General features: G+C 48.6%; 1 protein-coding gene across 1 annotated transcript in view; it reads right to left on the bottom strand.

Annotated features, from left to right (window-relative positions):
• The window catches only part of UBE2L3 (ubiquitin conjugating enzyme E2 L3), a 53735-nt gene extending 34009 nt beyond the window's left edge, over positions 1-19726 (bottom strand). Inside the window, exons 1-2 of the mRNA XM_045802538.2 lie at positions 19642-19726; positions 3173-3268 (exon numbers count right to left, since the gene is read on the bottom strand). Of these exons, the coding sequence (XP_045658494.1) occupies positions 3173-3268; positions 19642-19668 (123 nt within the window). The 5' untranslated portion in view covers positions 19669-19726. The remainder of the gene's footprint in view (positions 1-3172; positions 3269-19641) is intronic.
• Between the last annotated feature and the right edge of the window lie 980 nt (positions 19727-20706).

The following is a 20706-nucleotide window of genomic DNA, read 5'->3' as shown; positions in this document are numbered from 1 at the left end:
AAATCAAACCTAAAATAAACAAAGATGCTCACTAAGATTTTCACATACAGACGTTCATAGATAAATTATCTTAAAAATGGAAAAACAATCCAAGTGGCCAAAATTAAAGGAATGATTGAATAAATGATAACACAAATATTATGGGATATTACGTTCACAAAGAGTTTTGAGGCAAGGACTAAATGATGAAGATGTGATAATTATGAAACTATCAAATGGTCCATTAAAAAATGCATGTAAAAGGCTAGGAGGGATATGCTAATGGGTAAGAGTCATGTTCAGGGCGCCTGGGTGGCTCAGATGGTTAAGCGTCTGCCTTCGGCTCAGGTCATGATCCCGGGGTCCTGGGATCGAGCCCCGCGTCGGGCTCCCTGCTCGGTGGGGAGTCTGCTTCTCCCTCTCCCTCTGCTGTTCCCCCTGCTTGTGCTCTCTCGCTCTCTGTCAAATAAATAAGTAAATAATCTTAAAAAAAAAAAAAAAAAGAGTCAACATGTTCACTGGGTGAGAAATTTGAGAAGGCTCACCACCACGTCTCCAGTTCCTGAAGGGCAGGTGTCCAAAAAATTACTGAATTTCTTCATGATAGCATTTCGAGATCATTTTTTCCTTAGCCAACACCTCCGAATTTCCAATGAAAAAAGATGTATATAAAAACAAGTGCTTAGAGGGAATAAGCCTGAAGTGCCATGGTAACAGTGAAATGTCTCGAGGAAGCACCAAATCTGGTTCACTCCCATCTTCCCTCTCTGGGGAGTCTGGGTCTGCCCCTTCTCTGAGCTACAGCTAGGTCATATTCACTAAGCTGCTCCCTGAGGACCAGTACCAGGCAGTCAACGCATGAGTCTGGACTACTATGCTCTACCAGCCTGACCCTGCTTTCACCCCAGCTGAGTGGACCCCAGGTGAGTCTGGGGAGAAAATTCCCCATACTGACCCAGCCCCTATGGTGCAGGAAGACCTGAGGCCCAGGTGTGGGGTACTAGTGAAGACCGTGGAGGGGTCAGTTGCTAAGAGCACCTTAACTTCTTCCTTGAAATGCTCCTTACACCAAGCCAGGGGGCCTGGGCAGTGACTGTAGTAAGGACACAAGAGAGAAATGGGAAGAGGCAGTGGAATGGGGAGAGAGTAGCTATGGCCTACTGTCCCTGGGCCCAGCTTCCCCTAAATGGAAGGTGAGGCTTTGGCCTGGACACTCGCCAAAGCCTCAACCCAAGCATGCTGCATTCTACCAGAGAGTCTCCACCGTGAAACCATAGCCCACGCTACAGGGTCCACCAACATGACACCAGAGGGAGGCCTTGGGTCATGCTCTGGGCAGAGCCTGATGAGAGCCACCTACCCTTGGAGCCGGCCTGCACTCTCAGGCCACTGAGATCACAGGACAGATTGCCCAAGTCTGACTGCTCAAAACAGTCCCATTCATTCTTACCATTTTTCAAAAGATCCACGGATTAACTCTTCTTATATCAGTAGGATACAAAATATCAATTAGAAAAGGGACAGGTCAGATGGTCTTTCCACTTAGTACCTAACAACTCGCTACAGCAGGTCAGCCCTGGGGGTCACCGGCTGAACCTTCCCAGCCAGGGCCCCTCTACCATCTACACACTGTGCCCTGAGTCCTACCATCTCCAAGCCTGGAGAAATCTCAAGGACTCATCCTCAAAACCAGACTGGATGCTCCCACATTTAAAAATTCTGAATGTGTACTGAAACACTACAAAAGCATACCGTTCCTTCATTATTCGAATGATCACGAAAATAAAGTATGAATCCAGTATCTGCTGTTTGAGTTGCAAGGACTTTTAAAAAGGGCATGACCTATAACCGGCATCAAGAAGAAAGCACCTACAGTAAGCATGTCCCATGTTCTGCTTTGGCAAAGTAGCCAATCTGCCCATAAGGAGAAAGATTCTGCACAACAATGTAGCACAGGGACAGGCACAGGAAAAGGGCCTGAGGCTCACGAGGAAAGTGGGGATGAAAAAAGCACGTGGTGGGGATGGAAAAACAGGAAGGAAGGGAGCACTTGCGATGAAATCCCGGTTGTGAGCTGGGGAGCCTGGAAAGCACACGCTGTCCAAGTGAGGCCACCTCATGGACAGATGGTGTAGCTCTGGAGAAAGGGCAGGAACAGAGGCAAGGACAGGACTCCTTCACGTGCACTAATCTAGTAATCTGTGATGCTGGAAGAAGCAGGGGCCCCAAGAAACAGCACGAGACAAAGGCAGGAGACTAAACAAGGCCTATGTCTAAGAGCTCAGAAGCAGCAGCAGCGGGACAGGAGTGAGTGACACAAGGTCACAGAACCGGAGGCCGCACAGGCTGCAAAGGCTCCACAGGCAAGCAGGCTCTGGGGCTGCCGAGGCTGAGGCCAGAGGGGGGCCGTGGGCTCAGTGTGAGGTGGTTACAGGAGGGTGGGAGAACTGGGATTGCAAACTGGAGTTAGTACAGGACGAGGCTCTCAAGGGGTGAGGAGAGGAAAGGATGGAGAAAGAGCAGACACTAAATCAAGAGGACAGCAAGGCCACAGGAAGGCCACTGTTAGGAGCAAGCCTGAGCCCACCTGAAGGCAGAAGTCTGTGAGGCAGAAAGAGCAGAGCTGTGGGGGTCAGAAAGTAGAGGCAGAAGCCCCAAACAAGACACTGGGTGAGGGGGCCAGGTAGGCCATTAGGCAAAGGGATTTGAAACAACGGAAGGCACATACTGGAGGGTGCCAGGAATAAAGCCTGGAACCCGTGTCCAGAGGGTTAGACACACAGATGCAAAACCAGGCAGGGAAGCAAAGAAAAGATCTAAATGGGAACAGCCACCATCTCCCAAGAGAGGTCAGAGAAGGCAGCCCCGTCTGGACAAACGGGGCTAGGCACAGAGAAGCCAGGGAAGCCAGGAGCACAAACACATGCTCCTTTCCCTGGGCAATAACCACAAATGTGGAAAGCTCGGGGGGCCCCCCCCCCGGAATGTTACAAAACCAGTGCAGAGATGGGATTCTACTCAGGCAGCCGAGGCTAAGGTCCCTGCCTTGTTACATCCTAGAGTGACAGCCCCCTTCTGTGCGTCTGTCGGCTGCCTCACCTAAGAGCCTACTTGGGAGCGGAGACATAAGCCCAACACACACACATCACCTTGAAGAATAATCTGGTAAGAAGTGGAAGTGTTCAATACTCACAGGAACAATAAGCCCTTGCCAAGTCAATAAATTAGCTTCATCAACCTGGATGTTACGGAAGTTTTTCATTCCACATTTGCGGATTTCTTCAAGCTCCTGTTGATTAACAAAGCATAAAGGGGTGTCAAACAGGGGAAAGCACCACACATTAAGATCCCTCCTGACTCCCTCAAATTAAACCGAGTGCCAACACCACTGAGGACCAAATTTCAGAGTGTGGACTAGACTGCGCCCGGTCTGGTTAAGAGGCCTGGAGCCACAACGGTCCCCTCAAACCCATGCCCCAGACCGAGACAGGCCCCCACCTCAGTGACCCAATGGAACTCAGTGGGATAAATAACTGTCTTCCGCAGACACATCGCCTCCTCTTTGGGCTGGTCACCAGACCTCTGTTTAATCACCCTCAGACCCCTACACAGGGCAGCCACGCAGTAGGGATGCAAGAAAGGTGCTACAGACCTGACTTCTTCCAACCAAGATTTATTAAGCTATGAGTCAGATGCCAAGGACTAGGAGCAAACACATAGGTTTTCTACCCAGAGCATAAGTGTGATTTCAGAACTCTGCCTCAGCATGGACACGGCGAAGAGAACAACTAATCAGTCTGGGATGGGGAGGGGGACAGGAGCCTTTCACTGACCCTCATTCCCTCAGCTTCAAAAAAAAAGGGGGTAGTAAGACCCAGAACTGAACACAACAAAGGGGAAACCCTGTTGTACACGAGAGAACCCTTTGCAAACGAGGGATTATTATACAAACAGTCCATGCAGCAAATGCCATTTCATCCAGAAAGCATGACCACCGGGACTAACTACTTCAGGGCCCTGCCTGAGATGTCTTTAGTCTGCAACCGTCTGTCACTGTTTTTCAACTGTGCACCACTGCTTCTCCAACAACTCCAGTCAACATGCAGCAGGCATTACGGCCCCAGACCCAATGTGTGCCGGCCTGCTCACATTCCCAATATTCCTCCATCCTCAGACACCTGCAGTGACACAATCCCGCCAAAGTCCCAACCTGGCCTCTTGTCCTTGCTACAAAAGCCTCCTTCGCATCTCTTGGGTCCCTTCTTCTGCATCCCTAGAGCACCACCCGGCTTAGCAGGCAGGACAGTTTATTCACTGGCCCTGGTTTCCTCCTTGTTGGTCCAGCCCTTGCACCCTTTTGCAACGGAGAAGCCCCTCCTTGTGTGGTGCCTTGGCTCACAATGGCACAGAGGCTCTGCACCAGCCTCTACATCTAGCCCAAAAGATGCTTTGCACCCACATTCCCATCATATATGCAACAGTTTACAAGGTGGGGAAACAATTCCAGAGGAAGTAGGAACTAAGCCGACATTACAGGTTCTAAGCTGGAGGATGTGTGGTGTGCCTGGCATGCAGCGGGCTGAGGAGGACAGGGTATCAAATGACCATGCAGAACAGGCAGTTGGGACATGCTGGTGCTTCGTGGAAGGCAACACGCCAACCAAGTTTCTTCCCACAGGGTGCTGCTGCTTGTCAACCCTAGCTGCCCACCACAATCATATGGGCTTAGGCCCCAGCCCTGGAAATTCTGGTCCAGCAACTGTGGGGTGGAGTCTGAAATGGGGATTTTTAACAAGCTACGCAGTGAGAGGAGAGAGCCTCTGCCACTAAGAGAGGAGTTCCATTTCTAAGCAACGCTCAGCTTCCGTAGGAAGCTACTTGCCATGGTTGTGGCCCCTGCACTGGGGAAAGTGTGGTCCAGCTGCTCTTCCTGAGCCTGCAGGAAGGAGAACATGGAACCTGAGAGACCACTCAACCTGCCAACTGCCATCTGGTCCTCCTGCTATTGCCCAGGACTCATCAGAAATGCTCCCCTGGGGGGCGCCTGGGTGGCACAGCGGTTAAGCGTCTGCCTTCGGCTCAGGGCGTGATCCCGGCGTTATGGGATCGAGCCCCACATCGGGCTCCTCCGCTATGAGCCTGCTTCTTCCTCTCCCCCTCCCCCTGCTTGTGTTCCCTCTCTCGCTGGCTGTCTCTCTGTCTGTCAAGTAAATAAATAAAATCTTTAAAAAAAAAAAAGAAAGAAAGAAAGAAATGCTCCCCTGGGGACAATGAAGCCTTCAGGATGGGGAATAAATAAATCTCACTCTACCACTCTATCCCCAAACAGCATATAAGTTCCATGAGGGCAAGCTTGAGGGCAGGGATCTAAAACCCCCAGGAGCTCATGGTCATGATCAAACACTTGCTTAATTATCAGGACAGTGAAGGGACAGGAAGCTGGTGATTGGGGAGGAAAAAGACTCTGGGATGGGAAAGACTCACCACGTATTTGATTTTCTGGTAATTGGTGCAAGATGCTACAGTAAGATTCCTGACTACAGACAAATCCTACCAAGCTATCAGAAACGTTTTAAACCAAATATAGGCAGGAAAACAATTCCAGATAGAACTTTGAAATCGGACAACCAATGAGACTATATTCAATTTTCATGGGAGGAAATTAATTTTAAAATAATCTGGGGGCGCCTGGGTGGTTCAGTCGTTAAGTGTCTGCCTTTGGCTCAGGGCATGATCCCGGCGTTCTGGGATCGAGCCCTGCATCAGGCTCCTCCGCCGGGAGCCTGCTTTTTCCTCTCCCACTCCCCATGCTTGTGTTCCCTCTCTCGCCAGCTGTCTCTCTGTCAAATAAATAAATAAAATCTTTTAAAAAATAAATTAATTAATTAAATAAAATAATCTGTACATGCGGCTTCAGAAATCCACATACTAACAATAGGAAGCATCAGTAATAAACCCAAGAAGGTAAATTTCAAAAGATTACAGAAGTATGGCAAGATGAGACTCAACTGTAAGATGGCAGTGAAAACCTGCATCTTGCTCAAGAAAAAGGGAGGAAGGAGTGGGCACTGGGGGCAGGGGTGCAGAGAGGACACCTACTGGTGCTCTGATATCAAGACATACATGAACATTGGGGCCCCCAGCTGGCTCGGTAGGTACACAACTCAATCTCAGGGTTATGAATTCAAGCCCTACATTGGGCATGCAGCCTACTTAAAAAAAAGAGAGAGACAGAAAGAGATACATGCACAAAGATAAAAGCCGTACTGAGGGAGAGGACGCCATCCTTCCTACCTCCTGCCAGAGAAGAAGGGTGACACTAATGTTGGCAGAACTGGGAGGCTCAAGGACTCCAAAGCTCAGTTATCAATTGCTGGTTATCAGACACTCTCAATTTACCCTGCTGTCAAGTTAAACTCACCAAAGAGCGGAAGAGGCAACTTCCTTTGCATAATTCTAACCAACAAGGAAGAAGTGATTATAAGGCAGAAGTGAGAGAAACCAAGACAAACAAACAAGCAAGCAAGCCCTATAATCTCCAGGCAATGTTGGGCAGCCCTAGAAGAGCCTTTCTCAACGGGGTGGCACCGGCATCCAGGCAGGACTCTGCACTTGAGCATCCCGAGCCCTGCCCATTACATGCCAAGCATTGTGACACCACCCCACCCGATTTCCCAACATCCCCTAGAGCTGCAGCTGCTGAGAACCCCTGGCACCATCAGGGGCCAGGACGCTAAAAGTCCTGCATTGCACAAGCAGGTCCTCCAGTCAAGAACTGTTCAGGCCAAAATGCCAATCACAGCTGCACCAAGGAGAACAACTTGAAGAAGACGGATTCAAGTCAGTCAGAGAAGAGAGATTCATATGAAGGTCTGAGACTCGAAAAGGCAAGATGACCCAAGGGGCCTGAAAAACCCTCAAGCAGAAGTGCACCCCTATAACTGAGAAGGATCCTGAGAAGAACTGGTGAAGGAATTTAAAGAAACCAATGTAAATTCAGAGTTCAAATTCAAAAGGATATTATTACAAACGATGGGGGAAAAGGAACCCGACAAAGGAAAACTGAGAGTGGCCCAGCTCTAGAACGGAGTCAGGAAGACCAAAGCCAAGAACAACAGGAGCTTACAAAACATGCTCCCAAAGGTCTGTTTCAGTTCTGCAAGAAGCTGCGCTGGGGCAGCTGCTCCAGGCTGAGGGCGCCATACTGACAAACCAAAAGAAGAGCAGGGGGGAAAGCAGAACCAGCCACTAGCTCATTCCTTCTCCCGGCAGGGGAAAACAGGCTTCCCAGCCAGGGCAAGTGGTGAAGAAGACAGCAATGCTTCTCAAAATGAGGTCCATTTCTGAACCCGGAGGTGGACCTCAGTGTACTGAGGGAACCCACAAGAGCATGGGTGTGCTGCCCAGCTCTTCAAAATGGGAAAAGCCCAATGCCTAGACTCCAGCCCAGAGAGCTTGATGCCCATGCCAGGCCAGAGTGTGGCAAGCTCCAGAAACAGATCACTGCCTAACAGCTCTGAGGGACTAACAGGAGACGGCCCTGCCCCCAGCAGGGGAGACTCAGGGACGGCAGGAGATAGCTATATACACAGTGGGCTTTCTGTTACATGACTGCGGTGTGTGCATCCGAGTTTGGGCAAAGTATTTAACAGTGTTTTTTTTTTCTTTCCTGGAAATCTACGATGGAAATCTCCTGGAAAGGCAACCATTCAAAATCTCCCCAGACAACCCTCACACAGGACCTGAGAACCCTTCAGGAGCCAGTGATTCTTAACTAGCTTGTGACCACAGTCCGCTTTAAGAAATCCAGACAAATGGACAGAGGCAAAATCAGCTATGAAAGCCAGGGCTGCTTCAGATGTCAAATCAACACTATGGACAGCAAGTCACAAGGCAGGGGGTGTTTATACAGTTTAAAACACCATATTCGATAGCATCCTGTACCCCTAAGGGAACCACAGAGAGTAAAGCTGAGCGCCATCTTCTTGGCTGTTGAGATGACGTCAGAAGAGCAGAGAAGCGCTACTCTAGGAAACTGGAGGTCAGAGCAAGGGAGGCCCCACAGGTAACAGCACAGGGTCATCGGTTCATGGAACAAAGGCTGTCAGACTGGCCTTGAAGGATGGGGAAAACCAAACCATTGCAGAGAAGAGAACAGGTGTGTCCGTGTGCTAGAAACATATGCAGAGCCATGGAAAGAAGAAATCACCGGGTGTGTTTGGGAAGCAGCTGGGAGCCAAATTTGGCTGGAGTGTTAACTATTGCTAGGGGACTCTCAATCAGAGAGTGCACCCAAAGGCCCCAGGGAAGTTATTCAACACTCATATGCAGAGAGGTGGGGCAGAGAGGGAGGGTGGAGGGAGAAAGCCTGAATCGTGTCTAGGCCTCATTCTAGACCTGCAGAATCAGAATCTCTAGAGCAAGTCTGGGCACCTGTGCCAGGGGATCCCCCAGTGACAGTGAGGTGTACCCCTGCTTAAGAACCACCATACACAGGGCGCCTGGGTGTTTCTGTTGATAAAGCGCCTGCTTTCGGCTTAGGTTATGATCCCAGGGTCCTGGGATCGAGTCTCACATCGGGCTCCCCGCTCAGTGGGGAGTCGGCTTTTCTACCCTTCGCCCCTGCTTGTGATCTCTCTCAAATAAATACATAAAATCTTAAAAAAAAAAAAAAAAAAAGAACAAAAAAACATGCTCATCCAATCTGGTCTTTTACGAAGGAAGATACTGAGGCCCTGATTAATTCACTGTCATTTCCATGACTAGAAATAAGCTCCTAAAAGAGCTAACACCTCCCACTGAGCCAGGCACACAGAAGCAATGTAAGGAATCCTTTTTACTGCAACAAGTCTGTGGTAACAGAAACCTGGAAATCTTTCTGAACTTTTTTTTTTTTTAAATGAACGCTTACTATGACTTACACTGCTTATTTTACTGTTCTCTATTCTGAAGATTCCTATAGACAAAAAAAATCAAAATATTGCAATCCCCAACTATTCTCTTCAACACTTTTATATATTATACAGAGAAACAATGTTTTGATTTGACAAGCAGTTGCTTCAACAGCTGTCAAACTGTCACTGGACTAGAAAGAGCAGAGGCCTCTAGAGCCAGACAGGCCTGGGCTTACGCCCCTGCCCCACCCCTCATAGCACCTGAAGCTCCAAGTCTTCTAGCAGTCTCACCTGAAACATAGGAAACCCAACTTCACAGGGCTCTACTATGAATTACAAGAAACTTATACAGTCTTAACACTTAGCACCCCTCATAGATACTCAATCAATGTCAGTTCATTCCCTTCCATAATTATATCACCATAGTTCTTAAAATCCAAGACAGTGTCGAGGTACCAACATACATTCCCCACTCTACATAGCAGGGAATAGACACGATATGGTGTTGACAGCCTATGACCAGAACTCATAGGGTCTTAAATTAGAAAGGAATATGGGGGCACCTGGGTGGCTTTGTTGGTTAAGCATCTGCCTTCAGCTCTCCCCTCAGCTCTCTGCCCCTCCCCCCTCCCCTTGTGAGCTTGTGTGCACTCTCTCTCAAATAAATAAATAAATAAATCTTTTTAAAAAAAGATTTATTATTTACTTATTTATCTGACAGAGAGAGAGATAAAGCGCATATGCGCGCACATAAGCAGGGGGAACGGCAGAGGGAGAAGCAGGCTCCCCATGGAGCAGGGAGCCTGATCCGGGACTCCATCCCAGGACCCAAGGGATCATGACCTGAGCTGAAGGCAGATGCTTAACCGACTGAGCCACCCAGGTGCCCAAATAAATATTTACAAAAAAAGTTTGTCATGTTAAAAAAAAGAAATGAATATGTTTATAGTTGTTGGCACAAAGCTTTTCCAGAAATGACCTGATCAACTGTATCTCAATAAAAGAAAGAAAAAAGAAAAGAAAAAGGAAAAAGAAACATAAGGCAGAGGAGTTGCTAAGAATACATCACCACCACACTCCCCTTTGGAGGGCAACAGCTTAGTTTCATCACCCTCAAAATCCCAACAAGAAACAGAAATGAAAAAACAAACAATAAAAAACACCATATAGAAATGGAGAGATGCTAGGGAAGAGGTGGTCTTCTAGGAAAGAGCCGGTTATTTCTGGAGGGAATATCCAGAAACGAAGATGCTATGGAAGGTGCGTGGCTTCAGTGCAGGAGATAAGCCCCCAAGCAGCCATGTAAAAAGCAGGAGCAAGACCCTGAGAGAGAAGCACAAGGTGGCTGGTCACAACACCACTCTGCAGTGTTTATAATAAACAACACATAGACTAGGGCTGGAAGCTCGAAACACCCCTGGAGACAGGCAGGTCAGGCATATTAGCTTCATCTTACAGGTGGTAAAGCCGAAGTTCCGAGGCCTTTTACAGGGTACGGCCAGGACTGGAGACAGTAGAGTGTCTCAGCCACACAAAGCAGTGGGTGAGGGTGGTGAAGATTTCCCCTGCCAACAGGCAGCGCAGGAGCTCCTATTTCCTGAGCAGGATCCTGGGAGGGCTCAGCCTGCTCTGGAATAGCACTTCCCCAGATTTGTAATGACAAAAGCATGAACAAATACAGCATCTGCCCTAACCCTTCACAGCTGGTCATTGAGTGTTTATGTTGTGCAAGGAACGTTTCTAGGCTCCTCTTATCCAGGCAAAATGAAACCTGGCAGATGGAGCTGGATCTCTAAGGGAAAGTTACACAAACCTGCCTTAAATCTAAGTACAGTATCGCTCTCAAGTACCAGCTACACAATTGGGAGGACATTAATAATTTGAAAAAACTACTTCCTGCTTTTCTGTGTGACGGGAACCAAGTAACTAATTTTGACAGAAATGTGTTTTCCAAGCTTGGACAAAGCAACCAGTGGCAATGACACTAAATCATGACTTAAATATAATTCAAAATACTGTACATCTAAACATAAGGTTTCAGAGCGCCCCAAATGTGATTTCTCTTATTTCAATGAATACTCAGCAAAAGAGGCGGGACCCACAACAACACAGCAACCCTTCCATGGGTCAGCAGTATACCATCCTACACTTACTTATTAATAATCACAACTAATGCACTTAACTACTATCATAACTCCACAAAGTAGTTTCATTATCCCACTGCAGAATCAGGACACAGGCTCAAAGTGATGACAGAAGTGAGTCCGTGGCGGAAGTTAAGATCTGAACTCAGGTCCCGGTTATTCGACCACAGCACACTGCTCCAGGGTGATGGGCCACTTATCAAGAGGTCATTCTAAGAGGGCATGGCTGAAGAGAACATTCAGAACAGGCTTATAGGAACGCACTGCCCACACACCTCGGGGTGAGCACAGCCCGGGCCCCAGCTGAGCGGGCTCTGACACCAGCTCCCCACATAGCTTCCGAATGTGGGCCTTGCCCCTGGAACAGGTTTCTGTCCCCATCTGAACATGGTTGTACCTGGCGTTCTTGACCTACGTCACACACTCCTGAGTCCAGCACCCCAGCATGAGAGACCGGAATGGGAACCGCATGTGTAAAACATGTGGCAGGTCTCCTTCTGTGAGGTTAGCTTTCCTGTGCTGAGTTTTCTTATCAAGAGGTATGCTGGTGTGAAGCAGGTATTTTACAAACCATGTCAGAAGGGACTCAGAGGCTGTTCAACTTCTGAGTTGTACCCACTCTCCAATCCCGTGATAGAGTCAGGCAGCATCCCCTCTCAGAAAGACAGCACCACCATGAGCACTGGATTTGATATTACTGACTGCTTTGCTGGCAAATGTACCCGCTGGGCCAGGGGCTGTCAAAATCGTATTTCACTCCTCTGCTCAACTATGCTGGTAAACAAGTGGAAACGGAATCTGACAAGATCAGGAAGTACAGAAAACTATAATCAACACAGACCTGGAAATGTTAAAAACTGAACAAAACCAGCACCTAACCTGAAATGAATTCTCCTCTCCACCATGTCCTTCCTTAAAAACCAAAAGCAGCCACGTGAAGAGCAGGAGCAAGACCCTGAGAGCAAGGAGGCCTGTCTGGGCAGGGAGTGTGCCCGGCTCCACTGTTAGCCTGTGGGTGGTGCCCCCCCCCCTCCCGAAGCCTCAGCCTCCTGTCTGTCAAGGGGGCCCCTTGCAGCTCTGGAATTCTAAACAGACTGCAAAGAGCCAGGAGGCTCTTCCTTAACTTTCTGCTTCAGGGCTGAAAGAGAAGACAAAAAGCAACAGCATTATTCCTGGGACTGCAACTACTTATTTAAGAGTTTCCTTCAGGGTGGCTCAGTCGGTTGAGGTCCGACTCTTGGTTTCGGCTCAGGTCACGATCTTGGGTTTCTGGGATCGGCCCGCACCAGGCTCCTGGCTCTGGGAGTCTGACTGGTATTCTCTCCCTTTCTCTCCCACTCCTTGAACGCATGTGTGTGCACACTCTCTCAAATAAAATCTCTTTAAAAAAAAAAAAAGGAGAGAGAGTTCCCTTCAAATTCCCAACCCCTACTCCCAGCTCAGCACTGTTCGGTGCCTTCCATTGCGCCTGGTGTGCTCATCTTTGGACACTGTGACGGTCACTGCACTGCACATCATACATGCAGGACAGGAGGAAGTAATACAAGGGTGAGATTCTGAGATACGGGGAAGACAGATTTTGAATTCAAGAGCTTTTCAATTTTGCAGGAAAAAATATACATTTCTAAACAAAGACACATACATTCACACAGCAGTCTCAAGAAACCTCTTGCTAACCCTAAGGAACAGGTTACTTCAAGAGGCAGGAGAGAGGGGAGGGAAAGAGAACAGGCTCTGCCTATGGTGAGGTCCCGTCTAGGCATGCCACCCCTACCTGGCCCCACCCACCTTTTCAGCACCGAGCCCTCCCCTCCTGCCTCCCCTCCTGCCGCCAGGTGGCTCTCCTCATTGCCCTGGCACGTGTCTTGCTGACTCTGAATAATAATAATAATAATCTACACGTATCTGACACTTAGGATATGCCAAGCACTCTCCAGAACATGTGATATATACTAATTTATTTCACTTTCACACATAGGTTAAGTAAACTAACACACAGAGATTAAGTAACTTGCCCAAGTTCCTCCAACTAAGATGTGGAAGGCACAGGATACACAACCTCCAGAAGTTGGGTTTTTTTTTAAAGATTTTATTTATTTATTTGACAGAGACAGCAGGAGAGCACAAGCAGGGGGAACAGCAGGCAGGAGAGGGAGAAGTTGGCTCCTCACTGTACAGAAAGCCCGATGCGGGCCTCGAATTCAGGATCCCGGGATCATGACCTGAGCCAAAGGCAGACGCTTAACTGACTGAGCGGCCAAGGCGCCCTTTCAGAAGCTCTTAACCAGTATAGTGTATTTTTCCTCTCAACAGCTTTGCCCTGAAAGAAAGATCCTTTCCTCCCCGGTTTTTACTGGGGTGAGGGTTAGGTTTGTCTATGCCTGTAAGAACAGACAGACAAGGCTGGCTAGAGGAAAACCTGGAGGCAAAAGCTCTCGCATGTGAGCAGTCTGCTGCTTGTCCTGGATCCTGAAGCTGAGGATACATCTGACCCCCTAAACTGAAAGGCCCAGGCATCTCTTTGCCACCTATCCTTAAACTCATCAGCATCGCCCTCTGCAACACTCCTTCATGCAGAGACAAGTCTTCCGTGGCTGGCCAAAGAACTCAGCCCTGCCAGGGCAGAGGGAGGGAGGGAAGGCTCATAGTTCTGGAGGGCCAGGTGCACCAGATATACCAATTTAGGGTAAAACGGCCACTTACCCACTGCTTCTGGAAAATTCCTCAGGGCTAGCCTAACTAAAACCTAAGAAAGAGACAGCACAAGGTCAGAAGAAGCAGGCAGCCATACTGGGAAGTAGGTGAACTGTCACCAGCGTTCCCCAGGGCATCTCTCATAGCCACTGCCCACATTCACTTTGAGGGATGAACTACTTAACCTCACCGGCTGCCAGGCCCCTCCCCTCAACAAACCAAACCCTTGCTTATTCTTCCAGGGCCAGACCAAGTTCCACCTTCTCAATGTCAGAGGATCTTTCCCTCCCCTGTACTCCATTATTCAGCTGGCATATATCCAGCATACAATGGACAGACCAGGATTTCTTTGTTCTAGACGCATGGCGTTTTTCTCCCTCACTGAGCTCCTCGAGTACAGAGCCAAGAGGAGGTGCCCTGTGAGCTGAGCCTTAAAGGACAAGAAATTGCCCTGATGGAGAGAAGAGCCAGGGAGGCCCATTACAAGACCCAAGGGTGCAAAGTATGTTTAGGGGATCCCAAGGGCAAGTGGGGAAAGAGACTGTCAAGACCAGACCTTGAAGGAACATACTAAGGAATGTGGGTTTTTAAATACAGAGCCCTGATCTCCTGGATTTGGTTCCAATCGCTGAGAGCAGGGCCTGAGCCCTGAGCACATGCACTTCTGCTTGATGCACTGCTGGTTAGGAATCATGCGGGACTGAGGACAGACTGGTGAGGAATAAGAGGAAGCACCGAGGAATCCAGTGCAGGTGTCCTACCACAATGGATGGCCTCAACTAAAGGAGCAGTACTGCGTATGGAGAAGAGACACACAGACACCAGAGATAAAGGCCTAGTTGAGCAGAATCTGGCAAGTGGCTAGATGGGGGAAGATGGAGTGAGGAGGGCTTCCCCAGGTTCCTCCTTGGGTGACTGAGTAGACAAGGCAATCATTAACTAAGGAAGGTAAGACCGAAGAAGCATGGGGCACAGATGAGCTTGGACAACTACAGTTCCACGTGCCATTCAAAGAGAAAACTCTCAAGGTGGTTAGATACAAAATCTGGGCTCAGGAAAGATATCTTGGGGTTCTCTAAGTTTAATCCCTTAGCGTTATAGCAAAGAAAATAGAAATATCTCTTGAACATTTCATGGTGCTCTCCAATGGAATGAGAATATGTCCAAGTGACTTCGTACAATATGACACTAATTTGACAAACTCTTGATAGAGTTGTAACAAAATCAGAATAGGTCCAAGTACCCTGAGACAAGTGTTTTTGTTCTAGTACAGACCTTAAGAAAAGATCGCAAATGTTGCAACAACTAAGTACACTCTCTTTTCCAGGGCCTGCCCCAATTTTCTTTTAATGTAGAAACATTTACAATGAGTGTCATTAAGGGAGGCCGAAATAATCCCAACTTACTGGGATTTTACATTTAGGATAAAAGAAAAAATGCAATGCTTTTCTGAATTCCCCAAAACCCAGTGCATTCAGGACATTTATATTGGCACAGCGTCATCTTGGAAAACCTTCTGACACACACAACACACCCACCAGACATGCTCACTACTATCATGTTAATTACCCAACTTCAGAGAACATAAACTTGTACTCAAAAGCAAACCAGTTTATTGCCTATGAATTCCAAGAAAAGAACTGTTATTTAGTGACTCCTCCCACTTATTCATGTGTAACCATAAGAAGTACACCAATATGGAGTATACCATGAGACAAAGTACACCAATATGGAGTTCTGACTGAACTTTTTTTTTTTCAAGATTTATTTGAGAGAGAGAAAAAGAGAAAGAGCGCGTGCAGGTGAGCATGAGTGGCGGGAGGGGCACAAGGAGAGAACCCCAAGCCAACTCCCCGCTAAGCACCGAGCCGTCACAGATGGGTGATCCCATGACCTATGAGATCACGACCTGCGCCGAAATCACTAGTCCGATGTCGACTGAGCCACCCAGGAACCCTCTGACTGAAGATTATTTAAATAGCATTAAAAGGGTGCTACAAATCTCAATTCCTTATCTCAACAGTTACACCATAATAACTAATAAAATGTCACCCCCCCTTCTTAAATCTCTAACTTTCCCCACTTAGAAAAGCCCTTCTGGGAAGATACCCAGCTGCAAGGCCCTTAAGGGACATGTGTGCAATTCAGAGGCTGAAAAGAAATGATCAGACTGCAATCAATTTCCTTAGCCACACCTACAGGTTTCACTTTTGTAGCTATTTCCCTTCCTGATAGAAGCAATGGTTACATTCGAATTGTTGCCACCAATGCTGAATTTGCTGCTTGCAAATTAAAATGTATTTAATGTTTTAACATTGTAATTCCTAAAAAGGGTTCTGAGCAAGGCTAATCCTTTTGGCAAATGCTTTTTATTTTTTTTAAGATTATTTTTGAGAGAGAGAGAGAGAGAGAGAGAGCCGGGGGAGGGGCAGAGGGAGAAGCAGACTGCCCGCTGAGCAGGGAGCCCAACGTCAGACCCCCAGGACCTTGGGACCACGACCGGAGCCAAAGGCAAACAGAAGCCTAACCAACTGAGCCACTCCGGCTCCTGGCAAATGCTTTTTATTTTGGTTTTTTTTTTTAAGATTTTTTTTTTATTTGACAGAGAGAGACACAGCGAGAGAGGGAACACAAGCAGGGGGAGTGGGAGAGGGAGAAGCAGGCTTCCCGCTGAGCAGGGAGCCCGATGTGGGGCTCGATCCCAGGACCCCGGGATCATAACCTGAGCCGAAGGCAGACGCTTAATGACCGAGCCACCCAGGAGCCCCCTGGCAAATGCTTTTTAAATTAAAGACTTGATCATACTCACCTTGCCTAAAATAACTTCTCAGCCCAAATACAAATCACTCTACTTTTAATAATGTATCTTATACTATCTGCAGACAGTCCATTGTTATAAAGAAATCTTCGTGAGTGTCCTCGATAATAGTTTTTGAGGAAATCTAAAATTCTTTAAGATGTAATTCATTTGATTTTTCAACATGTTTCTTTCATCATAGAAAACGCCTTTTAGGGGCGCCTGGGTGGCACAGCGGTTAAGCGTCTGCCTTCCGCTCAGGGCGTGATCCCGGCGTTCTGGGATCGAGCCCCACATCAGGCTCTTCCGCTATGAGCCTGCTTCTTCCTCTCCCACTCCCCCTGCTTGTGTTCCCTCTCCCGCTGGCTGTCTCTATCTCTGTCGAATAAATAAATAAAATCTTTAAAAAAAAAAAAAAGAAAAAAAGAAAACGCCTTTTATTACTTCCACCCCAGATACTGATCGACATCCATCAATAATTTGGTGTTTTTTTTTTTAACTAACACGCTTAAACCCTGACTCTCAGAGCCAATGACCTGCATCATGTAACCAGCATTCCTCTACTAAACTAAAAGAATTTCCATCCACAACTCAAGAAACTACATAGTCTTCCAAGCATCCTTGGAGTAAGAAAGGCGCATAGACCTTGGAATCTGAAGCTAGGGAGATTTAAACCTCTTACCTCTCCCACCCTGGTCAGCTTGCTACTCCACCTTAGTAACACTCAACCTATCAAAGCCTCACAATTCTCTCATTTGCAAAATAAAGATGACAATATGCTAACTCTAAATGTTATTGAAAAGAATTAACGTAAATGATCTAGCACTTAAAAGCACTCAGTTAATGTTACACATTTTCTCTAAGCTTCAGTTTTTTGGAAACACAAAAATAACTTAAAAACCACAGTAACTCCCCTTTCAGACCCTTGGAAGCCTGCGAACCCCAAACTAGGTCAACTGGGGTAGACTAGGGATACCATACAAGGATGAATTAGGTCAAGATTCCTGTCCTCGAGGAACTCAGAACCCAATAGGAAGGCAAGTCTAACACAAAATCTGATTGGGACAAATCTCGAAGAGAAACATAAAGAAAAGTGCTGTGGTCACAAAAAGGAGGAAACAACCTACTCTGAAGGGGGACGGGGCAAAGGCCTCAGAGAGTAGCTGGCACTGGAACAGAACCTAGGATTTCCCTGGAAGGGAGGAGAGGAGAGGGGGAAGGCAGCCTTTCTCAAAGACCAAACAGCAAGTGCAAAGGAAGAACACATAGCAACTGAGTAAGAGCAGTGGGCTCGGAAGTCAAACAGAAATGCGATTGATTATAGTTCACTTTCCCAAGCTAGGCAAACTGGAGCAACGCAACAAATCTCTCAGCATTCCGTTTTCCCACCTACAAAATGGGAATGTCTACTTTTCAGGGAAGATTAAACATGATTATGAATGTGAAGTACGGGGCTGCACAAAGGCACAGCTTAAAAAAAAAAAGTAGCTACTATGATTTGCAAGGATAGTGGGAAAATAAGGGGCAGGAGGTGAGGCTAAAGAGATTACTTTCAGCCAGCCTAAGAAGGGTCTTGCATGCCAAATAAGAAGTTAAGATTAACTGCTGAGGACAATAAGATCACAGAGGTTTCAATAGGAGTGAAAGGATTAAATATTTACTTTAGAAAAAGAACTTTGGTGTCCAAGAAGGGGAGTCCGAGACGAGTTCGTACTTGGAAAAGCATCTGAGAGATGAGGGTACGGACACTCGTAATTGCAGTAAGATTAGGAAGGGAAGCACACTCAAGAACTCCGTCTAAAGTAAAATCCACAAGTCTTAATGGGTGACTGCATTTGGGGAGTAGAGTACGGAAATAAGTGAATAACAGTTCTCTCATCTGGATGACTGGTGGGTGAATGGTGGTGTCACCGGGAGAAAAAAGATGAGAAGTCTGGAATCTGCTGACTGTTCTTTTGCGCCCACTTCCAATCCAGTTTTATGAAGTTAAATGTCGTCTCCAGCCCTTAGTGAACAAAAGAAAGGAAACGTTCCCAGGGAGGGAGGGCCCAGAGGCTGTGACTCCAAGTTCAATGTCTAGTTTCACCAAGCACTGCTCTCTGCCCAAGAGGAGGCCCAGCTCTTTATCTCCTCTCAGGAAATCAGCTCCCGGGTCTTTTTATTTCCGGCCCGGTGCAACCCGGCAGCACTATCCGGGCGCGGACTCACAAATCTTGTGAGTCCTCCTGAGGACGCCGGCAAACATACTCGAGAAAGAACCAAGCCAGTTTAGCATCTGTATTCCTCACCAGAGGAGCCACTTAGCAAGAAGGCACCCCGCTGCATGTAAGATACAAAGTACCAAGTTATTTTTATAAACTTTGGCGGGTTTGGGTTCGAACGACTGAAGCCAATCCCCACCCCACCCCCTGAAATGGCACTTTTGCTTCAGCGGGGAAAGGAGATACTGATAATTGTAAATGGTAGGTTGAAAAGGAGACGGGGAAGAACAGCGCCGCGAACGCGGCCGACCCCACGCCTTCCTGGAGTTGGAACTTGCCCGCTGTGTGACTCTGCAGTCACAAGGCGACAGTTTGCTAGGACCCAGAGCAATTTCAAACGACCCACAAACAAACTGCCCTAACTTTTTTCGCCTGGCCTCCTCCTTCCTTCCCCAGCCCAAGCCTCCCAACCTCCCGGCCTCCGGAGCTCTAAAACCGGCGCGCTGCGGCCCAGGGCGGGGCGGCTCGGCGGCGCGGGCTCCCGGCCGGAGCTCCGGCGCTCGGGCCTTCCCCGCGGGCGCCCGGTTTGGGACCTCACGGCCGGGCCCCCACATCAACGCCGCCCCCGACTCGGGAGGCAGCCACCGCGAGGAGGACCTGGCCCGGTTCCGGGCGGAGGGCGACGTGAACGCCCCAGCCCGGGCGGAGGGGCCAGCGGCAGCTCCCAGCGCGGCCTGGCGCTCCCGCCCAGGCTGCGGCCTAGGCGGCCCCGTTACCTCCCTCAGCCCGCGTGCGGTCAGGGGGGCGGTGGGGCCACACAGGGAAGGGAGACCCAGCGGCGACGCCCCGAGGAGTCCCGGTCCGCCGCGGGGACCCCGGGCCCGAGACGCCCCCCCCACCCCGCCCGACCGGCGCCGGAGAATGGCTTTTACCTTCATCAGCCTCCTGCTGGCCGCCATCTTGGAACTGGTGCTGCTGCTTTCCCAGAATGCATCGCGGCCCGCCCGGCGGCTGGAGCCCCCGCACTTCCTGGAGCGGGGGAGGGGCGGGCGGAGCGCTCCCCGAAGTGCGAAGTGCCTACTGTGTGCCGCCAGGGTGCTGGGCGAACACAGATGAACGGGACTGGGAGACACCCTGCCTTTACTGGACGTCCAATCCGACGGCGATTACAAAGGTGCTTGGCACATAGTAGGTGCACAATAAATATTGTTTGCATAAGATCATTGAATAACCAAGATTATTCTGGACACTGATAAGTGCTGTGAAGAAAAGGAAACCGAGTTAAGTGTCTGCCTTCCACTCAGTTAAGCGTCTGCCTTCCACTCAGTTCATGATCCCAGGGTGTTCGGATCGAGTCCCCATTGGGCTCCTTGCTCAGCGGAGAGCCTGCTTCTCCCTCTCCCTCTGCTGCTCCCCCTGCTTGTTCTCTCTGTGTGTCAAATAAATAAAATCTTAAAAGAAAACTGGGTGATGGGAAAGTGTGGGGACCTACTTTTTTTTTTTAAGATTTTATTTAATTTGAGAGAGAGAGAGAGAAAATGCACAAGAGGAGGGAGGGTCAGAGGGAGAAGCAGACTCCCCACTGAACAGGGAGCCCGAAGCAGATGCCGGACTCCTGGAACTCCAGGACCGTGACGTGAGCGGAAGGCCGTCGCTTAACCAACTGAGCCACCCAGGCGCCCATGGGGGACCTACTTTTCATTGGGAAGTCAGAGAAGCCTCACTGAGGAAATAGTATAATAACAGCTAACACTGGAACCTCAGATGCCAGCTCCCCCCTCCTGTGCTTTATTTTCCTTAGTCTTTGAAACCACTCTATGAGATGGCTACCATTAACAGCCCATCTCACAGGAAACAGAAGCAGAGAGAAGGCCGATGATTTGCCCAAGTTCATGCAGCTAGCTAGGAGCAGAGACTGAGCTGCTGGCTTCACGGCCAACCCTGGAACCTGAAGGATGGGATGGAGCAGCTGAGAGACTGGGAAGAGATTGTTTCAA

The sequence above is a fragment of the Ursus americanus genome, chromosome 30 (assembly GCF_024610735.1).
Source record: "Ursus americanus isolate L20-20 chromosome 30, mUrsAme1.1.p, whole genome shotgun sequence".
Lineage (NCBI taxonomy): Eukaryota > Metazoa > Chordata > Mammalia > Carnivora > Ursidae > Ursus > Ursus americanus.
The sequence above is the reverse complement of the archived record's forward strand: the minus strand, read 5'-3'. Positions and strand labels throughout refer to the sequence as shown.